The sequence below is a fragment of the Pipistrellus kuhlii genome, unplaced genomic scaffold (assembly GCF_014108245.1).
Source record: "Pipistrellus kuhlii isolate mPipKuh1 unplaced genomic scaffold, mPipKuh1.p scaffold_m20_p_3, whole genome shotgun sequence".
NCBI classification, from domain to species: Eukaryota; Metazoa; Chordata; class Mammalia; order Chiroptera; family Vespertilionidae; genus Pipistrellus; species Pipistrellus kuhlii.
The window spans coordinates 69,557,316-69,569,434 of record NW_023425529.1 but is presented as its reverse complement, the minus strand read 5'-3'; the positions used below and the strand labels follow the sequence as shown (position 1 = coordinate 69,569,434).

Sequence of the window (12,119 nt, the reverse complement as noted above, 5' to 3'; positions counted from 1 at the left end):
AATTCCCTTGGTTTTTAGATTCACGTGTTGATAGTTCCATATTTGTTGTTCATAGTTTTTATCTTTATTTACTTTCTCTTCTAAAAGAACCCCCTTCAGCAATTCATATAATTCTGGTTTGGCTGTGATGTACTCCTTTAGCTTTTTTTTTATTAGTGAAGCTCTTTATCTGGCCTTTGATTCTGAGTGATAGCTTTGCTGGGTAGATTATTTTTGGCTGTAGGTTCTTGCTATTTGTTAACTTGAATATTTCTTGCCATTCTCGTCTGGCCTGCATGGTTTCTGTTGAGAAATCAGCTGACAATCGTATAGGTGCTCCTTTATAGGTAACTACCTGCTTTGCTCTTGCTGCTTTTAATATTCTCTCTTTGTCTTTTGCTCTTGGAATTTTAATTATGATGTGTCTTGGTGTGGTCTTCCTTGGATTCCTTTTGTTTGGAGTTCTGTGTGCTTCCTGGACTTGTAAGTCTAATTCTTTCCCCAGGCGGGGGAAGTTTTCTGTCACTATTTCTTTCAGTATGTTTTCGATATCTTGCTCTCTCTCATCTTCTGGGACCCCCATAATTCTGATGTTGGTTCGCTTGAAGTTATCCCAGAGGTTTCTTAAATCATCTTCAACTTTCTGCATTCTCTTGACTTCTTGCTTCTGTGGAGGAGTATCTTCTGGCTCTTTATGTTCTAAATTAGGGGTGTCGAACTCAATCAGAGAAGGGGCCAAAATCTAAAATCCAGCCTAAATCGCGGGCCGAATAGTTTACTGAACAGTCATAAACTGTCATTGTGATGGAAACGCAGCGGAGTGCAGTGATGACAGCGCGGTGCGGGCCACATTGCAAGGCCTGGCGGGACGGATTTGGCCCGCGGGCCTTGTGTTTGACACATGTGTTCTAAATCTTTGACTTGATTCTTGCGATCTTCCATTTTGTTTTTAGGACTCTTTATAATATTTTTTATTTCAGACAATGTATTCTTTATTTCTTGTTGATCCCTTATTAGTTCTTGTTGATCCCTTATTAGTTCTTGTTGATCCCTTTTCATCTCCTCATAGGTCTTATTGACCTTTTCTAGGAAATTCTTAAAAAACCTTATAAGCATGGTTTTGAACTCTATATCCAGTCTCTTCTTTTCCTCCATTTCTTTTGTTTGTGATCTAATTCCTTGTCTTGGCATTTTCACAGCTTCCCTGAGATGGTAGGGTGGCTTTGTGTGCTAAGGTGTCCTATATAGTTCAGTGAGTCAGCCTCCCAGTTACCTGAGGTGGACAGTCTTGGTGTAGCCCTTTGTGGGATGGGTGGGCAGTCTTGTTGTTAAGCCTTGCTTGTTGTTGGTATCACTGGGAAGCGTTGATCTCCAAGTCAATTGGCTATGAGGATCAGAAGTGTCTCAGCTAGGAGGGTTTCTGTATTCTGCTTGGATGGGCAGAGTCTCGGGGTGGCACAGACAAGCTTTGTTGAATCCCGCACAATTGGTTGTAGGCGCGCGCACCTCTTTGGTATAGGCGCAGACAAGCTTTAGATTCCTGTCTGCCCCTCACTAGGAGAGCCCTATTGGCAGTGAACAAGGAAGCTAGCCACTGGAAGGGCCTCTATGCTCTGCTTGGATGAGGCATAGTCTCGGGTGGTGCAGACAAGCTTTATTCAGCCCCTCCCTACGAGGGTCTGGTTTCTGAGTCCCACAGTAATGGCCGCTGGCTTCACACACCTCCGAGAGATCTCTGCCCACTGCCCGACAGTCTGGCCTCTCCCTGTCTGGGGCCGTCTATCAGCGCAATACGGTGGTTCTGTTTTCCTCCCGAACCAGAAAGCCAGCCGCGCGTTAGCTGTCCGCCCTCTCCATGTGGGCAGGGAGTAAGCTGGTAGTGAACTCAGCCCGCCCTCTCCGCGCTCCGCAAGCCAGCCGGCAGCGAACTCTGCGGCCGCTTTTTCGCGCTCCCAGTTTTCTGTACCTTCACAGTTCCTGAGGTTCAGCGTGCCTTCTCTCTCCTTCCCAGATGGTAGAGCCTCCCTTCAGCCAGCCGTCCGGTGCTTCAGGGTGATGTTTCCCCCGTTTTTCAGTTCTAAATTCAAACTTGTTGTAGTAGGCTGCATTCAGGTGTCTGCCCTATGCCGCCATCTTGGTTGTCTCCTAAAATTATTTCTTAACCACAGTCAGGTTCCTTTAAGGGCAGACTGTCTCTCTTTCAGAGATGGTGACCTTTCTCTCATTCTTATGGTTGACACAAAACCACTGATTCACAGGCTGTGGCTTGTCATATTAGGTCTTTGGCAAACTTTCCCTCTCACGACAGGTGCATCACCAGTTGTTCTAGTCATTTCCTCTCTCTCTGGTGCTTTCCTCTTATTGTGACTCCAAATATCAAAATAGGTCACCCACAGACAATAGCACAGGAAAGTAAATGATAAGATCTATTTTTTCCTTTTTTCATAACATTGATTAACGGGGAGGAAAAGTTTTTGGCTCATTATTCACATCCTAGGTTTTTTTTCACATACCCTTATTTTCAGCACTGTATTATTTCTGTTTTTTTTTTTTTTGTTTGTTTGTTTTTAAAGAAACTTTAATATATGGAAAATTACCTGGTGAGAGGAAGATATGCCCTTTAGGGATAATTTTTTGGAAACCCGTTGGCAAATTTCAGTAAAATCTAAGTGGATTAATAAAATCAGCTTCTACCTTATTATTTCGTTTACTTTTTTTTTTTCCAGAGTAATCTGGAAAAGTATGCATACCATTGGGCTAAGCAAAGAAATTTAAAGATTATTTTACTTTTCTAGATAATAAGAAAAAATGTATTTTACTTAGAACACAGCTCTATATCAGCTGTCCCAAAGGTTAATATATATTTTTATTCTACCAGATTTGTTGTCATTTCTACCATGGGCTAAGTTTCAGAATCTTAATGTATAAACACTTAATAAAAGACCCAACTATCTGAGAGATTCAGAATTTCATGGGGTATGAATTTAAAATTTGATAAAGCACTCAGTTCGCTGTGATCACTGTCTCTTGATACTCAACTAGAAAGACTGAGAGAACCAAAGACCCAAGGGCTGCAAGCAGGCGGCACACAGAGAGAAAATGTCAGGGTTCTGCCTTCAGCAAGAGTTAAAAATCAACATCATTCTTGAAAATCTCTTAAAAAATCACTCACATTGCTCTGAAAGTACACTATAGATCAGCCTCTCAATGTGTTCTTGGCAGTCAGTCTTCCTGCGTTTCGGTTTTATTTCCAGCATTATAAAAGATCACAGTGTTGTGTGCTGAGCAGCACATGTTGTAGTTTGCTTGTATTTCAAGGCCAAGTTTTATTGGCGAGGAGGATGCACATATATGTTTAAAGCACTAGAACCACACTTGGTGCTGCAGGAAGTCCACACCATCAAAGGGGAGGAAGCCAGCAGAGGCTGAGAGGACAGAAGGTTCACTGAATCCCTTCACCTCTGACGGAACACCTACTGTCTTCCAGGCAGACTCTAGGAGTTGGGGAAGCAAAACGTACAGAGAACGAAGTCCCTGCCAACACAGGGCTCATGCCCTAGAGACCGGAGATAGAGAATAGAAATACATAAGAAAATATAGAGACCGTAGATGGCGATAAGCACTAGGAAGAAAAAAGGGAGAGGGATAGAGACTTAGCAACATCGGTGAGAGAGAAACATTGATCAGCTGCCTCCTGCACACTCCCTATTGGGTACATGCCCAAAACCAAGGTAGATGCCCTTGACCAGAATCAAACCTGGGACCCTTGAGTCCGCAGCCCAAAGCTATATCCACTGAGGCAAACCAGTTAGGGCTTTGAGCAGTTTTTTAAGACAGTGCCTGAACAAGCCATGCTGCTATCGAAGGGGGGAGGGTTGGGGGTGGGGGGAAGGGATGGCAGTGAGGGGAAAGGCATGGTATCGGGAGGAAAGCATGAGCATACATGCCCTGAGGGAGGAGCATGCTTGCACCTGAGACAGGCAACACCAATCTGCATATAGTCTATGTGGCCTGGCAAGTTAAATTCACTTTATTTATTTAAAATTATTTTCTCTGTGCTAAGAACATGCAGACAAAATTCCTATAATGTAAATAATTTAGCACTTCCTATGTACCAGGCAGCATTCTGAGTACTTTATATGTATTGCTTATTTCCCATATCAAACCCTCTGAGATAGTTATTACTATCTCCATTTACAGAAAGAGAGAGAGCAAATGAAACTTAGAAATGTTCAGTAAAATGCCCAAGATCCCAGAGCCACAGGTAAGTGAAGCTTGAAGCAGTCCCCATGCCACTGGATTACAGAGCCTATATCACTAAGTGATATTGCCTACCTGGGAATGGGACTATGATATCGCTCCACTGAGAGTTCACTATATAGGCAACTCTAGATGTGATATTTATAGCACATCTAGAAAACAGACAAATCTTACATGCTAGACACATCTATGCATTCAGGAAGACAAAACCCAAAGTTTCTTGTTGGAAGTAGATACCTTTCTTTACTGCTGCTATATCATAAGCATAATACAGCTATGCCTAAACACTTAATCAATGCTAATGGCATTGACATACATATGATATATATTCTTGATTAATATTTCCACTATTGAGTTATAGCATTAAAAGCTAAACTGTAGTTACAACTAAAAATGTGTTAAAATAAAAATCGGATGTACATTTGAAGGTGCTGTCTATACTACATGAAGGGTCATTTACGGTAGCATAACAGTTAGCGCAAAATAGTCTTTCAAATCTTGCAATGACAACTTGCCCTTTGATTGTCAAACTCCAGTAAGAGCGTGTATCATAACGTTTGCCACTGCTCCTGCCTTCAGTAAGGATTCCGACTTGTTTGGAGGCTGTTGCCAACACCTATCTGGCACAGCTGTGGTTATTTCCAGACTCTGGCATGTTCTAGCGCATTTATGTGCCACAGGACGCACATATTTGAGGTGGTAATAAATTTCCATTAAAACAGAGCTGAAAATTAAAACTGAGTTTTAAAAACCATTGAGTGTTATATCTTCATGTTGTATGTCCTATTACCATATCCAGAAACTTCACTGTAGCTATATGAGAGAAGTGATAAGATCAGATAAATTAAGGACTAAAAGATCAATTATTAACTATCCAATAAAACCTTTTTGCAGTAATACTCTACTTTAAATATATATATATATATATATATTATTGATTTTTTACAGAGAGGAAGGGAGAGAGATAGTTAGAAACATCAATGACAGAGAAACATCGATCAATCGATCAGCTACCTCCTACTGGGGATGTGTCCGCAACCAAGGTACATGACCCCGACCAGAATCGAACCCAGGACCCCTCAGTCCACAGGCCAACGCTCTATCCACTGAGCCAAACTGGTTTCGGCTGCAGTAATACTCTATTAATAAAACATTTTAAACAGTGAAAAATGTACAATCAATTTACCCTGTTTCCCCGAAAATAAAAATAAGACAGTGTCTTATATTAATTTTTGCTCCCAAAGACACGCTAGATCTTATTTTCAGGGATGTCTTATTTTTCCATGAAGAAGAATACAGTACACATTATTGTTAAATGAAAATAAAGGAAATTTATTACCTCTATACGGCATGGTAGTACGGTAGTTGTCAACACAAACCAGACAAACTGAATCCTACAGTATCAAGAATTTACTCATTTATTCAATGACAATCATGTCATCATCTTCTGGAACATCATAACAATCCAATCCTGAATTTCCTGGTGAATTTCTTGTGACTCCATTTCTTTCAGAATCAGTGGACCAAATCTTTCATGTTTAGCCTAGGGGGGCATTATTTTCGGGGGATGCCTTATATTTTACTCAGAAGGAAACCTATAAGTAGGGCTTATTTTCGGAGGATGTCTTATTTTCGGGGAAACATAGTATCATATATCTAAGTTACTTTTTCTTTCAAAATAAATTTTAAAGCAGAATATATATTGCTTTGTCTATATGTAGAGGAATTTTATATTCCTGTGCATTTAAACATTTTGTACAGGTCACAAAATCACAACAATGAGCTTCTCCCAAATATATCTCCAGCTCAAAATAAACATCTATAGTAGAAATAAAATAAAATCTGACATAATGCGCCCAGATCATTCTACTGTAGCTCTCATTAAATTTTGCTTGCTTCAGTTTTTCTAAGGGCTTAGCAAAGAAAAAGAAATACTATTTTAATGAGAAAACCAGAAACCTATTTACTGTTTGCCTGAGTCAGTCCTGGGCAAAGTAATCAATATAGTTTAAGCAATACAAAAATAATTAACTTCTTTGCTATGTTTCTTGAGGTCCCTAAATAGTCTTTGAAGACACAAGCAAGGTGATTGAGTGCATACATTTTCAGGCACTGTTGTATAAACTGTGGAAGATGCAAACTTTCAAGACTCATAAACTAGATAAACCACTTATGAAAAAATAAAAATAAAAATGAAGAGCCTTGGCCAGTGTTGCTCAATGGTTAGAATATTGACCCATGCACCAAGGGTCTCTGCTTTGATTTCAGGTCAAGAGCATGTACCTGGATTGCCAGAGGCAACCAATTGATGTGTCTCTCTCACATTAACGTTTCTCTCTCTCTCTCTCTCTCTCTCTCTCTCTCTCTCTCTCTCTCTCTCCCTCCCTCCCTCCCTCCCACTTCCTCCCTCCATTCCACTTTCTCTAAAAAAAGAGAAAAAAAGAAATCCTTAGGTGAGGATTAACAAAAATAAGAAATAAAAAAATAAAATGAAGAAACAATTAAATGCTAAGCCTGCATCTGCTACATTACTGACCAGGCAGGGGTCACGAAAACTTTGCTTCTCATTATATCCCTGGTGCCTACTTTAGAAATTGACATATAATTGTTATTCTGCTTCTCTGGCTTTAAAGTGGGCTGTTACACTTCTCCAATGTTTCTCAATCTGGGATCTGTAGACCACGTGATCTCAAGGATTTGTCACTTCTCCACAAAATGATTAATATACAAACATTCTGAGTAACCACATTTTTAATATGTTCTTACTGATATTTTTTAGAGAGAGAGGGAGGGAGAGGGAAAGATAGGAACATCATGATGAGAATCATTGATCGGCTGCCTTCTGCACACACCTTTTGGGGACTGAGCCGCCAACCCGGGACTGGGAATTGAACCCATGACCTCTTGGTTCTTGGCTGATGCTCAACTACTAAACCACACCAGCTGGGAGGGTCACCACACTTTAAAGAACTGTCCCTTGATTTCAGTGCATCAGATTCCTTTGTGATCATTACTGAATTCTTGTAGGTAATCTTATAAAAGAAGCAGGGAATTAAAAGTGCAGGTTCTAAGACCAGAGTGCCTGAATTTGTATTTTGATTGCATCCCTAGCTTCCAGATACTAAACAAGTTAACTTCCCTCAGTTTACCATATGTAAAAATGGGGCAGAATTTAACTTTAATATTCAACTAATGTAGATGTTATTGGGCTGATTTCCCTTTTTTTTTTTTTTTAAAGACTATGCCCAACATTATCATGTTTATTCTTCTACTAGAGGCCTGGTGCATAAAATTCATGCAAGGGAAGCAGTCCTCTCAGCCCAGCCTAAACCCTCTCCAATCCGGGACCCCTCAAGGGATATCTGACTGCTGTTGTCCCTCTCATAATCCTGGACTGCTGGCTCCTAATTGCTCATCTGCTGCCTGCTTGCCTGGTCACCCCTAACTGTCCCCCCCCCCACTGGCCTGGTCACCTTTTACTGCCCTCCCTGCTGGTCTGGTAGCTGCCAACTTCCCCCCTCTGCTGTCCTGGTCGCCTCCAACTGCCCCCTTCCTGCTGGCCTGGTTGTCCAACACAGCTTGCTGTTCAGTTGTTTGATCATCTCTCACTAACCCCCCTACCAACTTGGTCATAGGCAGCCATCTTGTGAGGGTGTGTGGTCAATTTGCATATTACCTCTTTATTATACATGACGTTATAAAGACAGATAGTCTAAGAAATAACATAATAGACAAGCACGTGAAAATGTGCTTAAAATAGTTGTCAACTTTTAACTTTCTTAATATTACTATTCCTGTTTAGGTGATTGCTCTGTTTTTTACAACATTAAATGTGTATGATAAAGGTTACTAATTTCCAAACATGGGAAAACAGTTTATACAAATTCAAAAGTAAATAATGGGTTTGAAGAATGTTATGGTACTATATTATTTAGGATATAAGCCATCATCTGTTTGCCATAAAAGTTTCCTACAAGTAGGAAAAGTTTGGTAGTTACTGTCAATCAGTATACTGGAAAATAAAGCGATAATGTCATATTTCTCAATGAAGGAAAAACTAAGCATATGTGCATGCCTCCAGTAAAGATTTCCAAGACTAATTAAAGTATATAATCACCCATGGGTAAAAAATAATTCATTCCATCCTCAAGATCTGAGGATTGTATTATTCTCAATGCTAGCCTAAAAAAAAAAAAAAAAAAAAAAAAAAAAAAAAAAAAAAAAAAAAAAAGGTATCAAAAAGGAGATATTAAAGTAGAGAAACTTAATAAAATATAAGTGAGAAATTATAAATTGTAAATAAAAATATAGTTATCCATAAGAAAATTCATAAGTAAACAGAGATGTCCATGTATCTGGGTATGTTTTTAAGTAGAGTGAGTAGAAATGCAGTTTATTATTATTTTTAATATATTTTACTGATTTTTTTACAGAGAGGAAGAAAGAGGGATAGAGAGTTAGAAACATTGATGAGAGAGAAGCATCGATCAGCTGCCTCCTGCACATCCCCTACTGGGGATGTGCTTGCAACTAAGGTACATGCTGTGCTTGACCGGAATCGAACCTGGGACCCCTCAGTCCACAGTTTGATGCTCTATCCACTGAGCCAAACCAGTTTCGGCAGAAGTGCATTTTAAAAATCATCATCTTTACATGGACAATTTTTCAAATAGTTTTTCTTCATTTATGGTATCATTTTAATTATTATCTCATTGTGGATAAAGATATATTAATGTATATTATGGATTTATTTATTATTTCGGGTCTGATTTGCTGAGAGTTTGATAGCATGACTGTGGTTACAATAAGCAGTTGGAACAGATAAAACTTATGATTATGAAAATTTAATGAATAGTATAACCATTTGGGAAAAGACAGTTGGACACTGTTAAGAAAAAGGCAAAATCACCATTGGTTTCTGGAATTGTAATGGAAAATGAACTATATATTTAAGAGAAATAATTTGTCTCACAGGAAAACTAAATTAATATATGTTGAGTATTTTTTATTGATTTATTTTAGTGGGCTTTATTAGGATTAATATATATATAACCAGTGAAAACTGCAATTGAAATAAAGAGATAAACTGTAGTACAAGCATAGATCTTATGGGGAAGATCCAGCTACTTACTATATTATTAAGTAGATAAGGATAGAGTAACTCAGATTGAAAAATAAGAAAAAAATGTGATTGATAGCAGTAGCAGTAATGTTCTATATCTCTCCATTCTAAAACTTGTTGACACACCATAAAAAATACAGCTGATTATTTCAATGTATTTTAAGGATCTTTTTTGTTGTTATTGTTATGAATTGTTGCAAGTAGTTTATTTGTAATTTGGTAAGCTGTTCTAGCAAATCTTTTCAAATTGTTTTTCTCTTTAAAATTCAACATTCCTAAACTGAGCAACTTACTTTCAAATGAGCTCTATATTGTCATTAAGTGACTACTTAAAACTCTTGTCACAAAATCTCTAATGGCACCAAATCTGCCCTCTTTAACTTGCCATTTACTCTTCAAAAGGACAATATGCATATCCTGTAAAGCTGCATTTCTGGGAGTTATTTCAGTTGAGATTATTTTTTTAAGAAATAGATGAAAACAACAAAGGAATAATAAGGATTAGCCAAGCATAAGAGTTCTATTCTTAAATTAAATACTATAGTTTTAACTTTTTAAAAATACAATTTTTATTGGTTTCAGAGAAGAAGGGAGGAGAGAAAGAAAGAAACATTAATAATGAGGGAGAAACACTGACCCTTTGCCTCCTCATGACTCTTACTAGGGATTGAGCCTGAAACCTCGATATGTGCCCTGACCAGGAATCAAACCTTGACCTCCTGGTTCATGGGTCAACACTGAACCACTGAGCCACACCGGCTTAGCATCTAGTTTTAAGTTTTGATGGAACCACACTTTCAGGTCCAGGATCTCATAAAACTATACCACTGTAGGCATGTGCTGGCATTTGATATCTAAAAGAAATACAGTCGATTATAAGACAATGACTGAACAATTTTGTAGCACACACATTTCTTTCCCTCTCAAAGCCATCACTCTTTTCAGCTCCCTTCTAGACCTCATTAGCAAAAACAATGCTACAGCAATATATTTAATTCTTTTCAAGTTATAAAGAGAAGCTCTTGATTATGACATGCTCTAGTGATAAGAAGTGTAGCATTATAACAACTCAGTCTGGGAGAATAGTGTCACCAAGGATGAAAACTCTCCTTCACCTACCTTGTTTCCCTGAAAATAAGACAGTGTCTTATATTAATTTTTTCTCCCAAAATTGCGCTAGGTCTTATTTTCAGGGGATGTCTTATCTTTCCATGCGCTAGGTCTTATTTTCAGAGGATGTCTTATTTTCGGGGAAACACGGTGTCTGTTTGATGAGGCCTCATCCTGGGGCCTTGTCTGAGGCCTGCCTAGCCCAGCTGCAGCAAAAACTCTGCTAAGTCAATTTAGTGAGAACACCCCACACCCCCATCTCTTGATATCTGATCAAGTTCCCCATCCCCATTGCAAACTGGCTATAAATCCCAGTTGTCTGCTCTGTATTTTAGGTGGAACCCAATCTCCCCTCTTGCAGTATTTTCTGACGCCTATTAAAATAGTCCTAAATCAAATCTTCCTTACCATTTAAAAAAGTTGCAGGTTTTTTTTTGTTTTGTTTTTTTTTTCATTAAGAAGGGCATGGAACTTTCAAGAGAAATTAATCTACCAACTTATTAATTTCCCAGGATCTGTCTAACTTTTACCAGTCTTTAGGGTAAAGTACAATATAATTTTATCTGTTATTATAAATGAGGGTTTGGACAGATAATGAGAGTAAGGAATAGAGAAAAGGTAAGGGGGAAAAGTAGATTTTTACAGGAATGTTAGAAGAGGGAAGGAATAAAGATTTACACACAAATATAAGTTTTGGTTAATGTTGCAGTGTGTACTTAGAAATCCACAGTCCCACAGGCCAACTGAGGATCAGCAACGTAAACGTGTAAAAGTATAACAGCAATGGGGCAGGCCAGCTGGGCAAAGGACCAAAGGGGATTTTGAAGAAGGTGGTGACTGGAAGTGGGGGATGCGTCATCCTTCCCATGGTGGCAGCCCCCAGTCCACCCTAGCTGATACTTCCAGGTAGTCAGGGTGCTTAGATTGGCTGAGCTTTCAAAGTGACCAGGAATCCACTTTCTCTAGAGGAAAAAGAACTACTAAAAGTAATTTTAGTGTGTGGTCCCACAATTCGAACAATTATAGCAATAAATCCTGCAAAGGATACCCCCACAAAGAAACGTGAGTAAAAATAAATATGCTTGGAATCAGAGAACGTAATTAAGTGAAGGTTCCCAAAGGTTTTGATGGTTCACAACCTAACGTGCTCAAGCTGATTTTCTTTATTCCCAAGAGCCACTTGAGTTCCTGCCCAGGCCTCGTGTCCTCCCATTCTTTTCTGGTGACGAATCTAAAACACACACCATTCATACACAGATTTTGGGGGAAAATAATGTTTAAGAAAGATTGCTTGTGGATCATGATGAATATCAATACCCCAAGGACAGAGAAACTGTAAGTTCAGCTGAATTCAGCCCAACTATCTGATCCCAGTCTAAGCGACAAACAGCCCAACCAACAGTGAAGAAGTGGTCTGAACTAACCATCTTTGTCTTCGAAGCATGAAGACTTACACAAGACGATAAACAGGAGAAGAATGGTAACCACTTTAGAAATACATTTTTTTCTTGTTTACCCAACTTTTTCAAAATAGAAATACAATACAAAGCAACTACAATGTAAGCAGAGAGAAGTGAATGCACCAAAAATTTGGCTTTGGGACTTGTTAGAAGAAAAAAGCAGCAACATGTAACTAATTTTGGGGGAA

General features: G+C 38.8%; 1 protein-coding gene across 3 annotated transcripts in view; it reads right to left on the bottom strand.

Annotated features, from left to right (window-relative positions):
- The window catches only part of TMTC2 (transmembrane O-mannosyltransferase targeting cadherins 2), a 412,316-nt gene that overhangs the window by 40,275 nt on the left and 359,922 nt on the right, over positions 1 to 12,119 (bottom strand). The window contains exon 12 of one of the 3 annotated variants that reach the window (XM_036456330.2): positions 11,171 to 11,433. The exons of the other annotated variants lie outside the window; for them this stretch is intronic. Within the exon in view, the coding sequence (XP_036312223.1) occupies positions 11,188 to 11,433 (246 nt within the window). The 3' untranslated portion in view covers positions 11,171 to 11,187. Of the gene's footprint in view, positions 1 to 11,170; positions 11,434 to 12,119 lie in introns of those variants that run through there. 3 annotated transcript variants of the gene reach the window in all.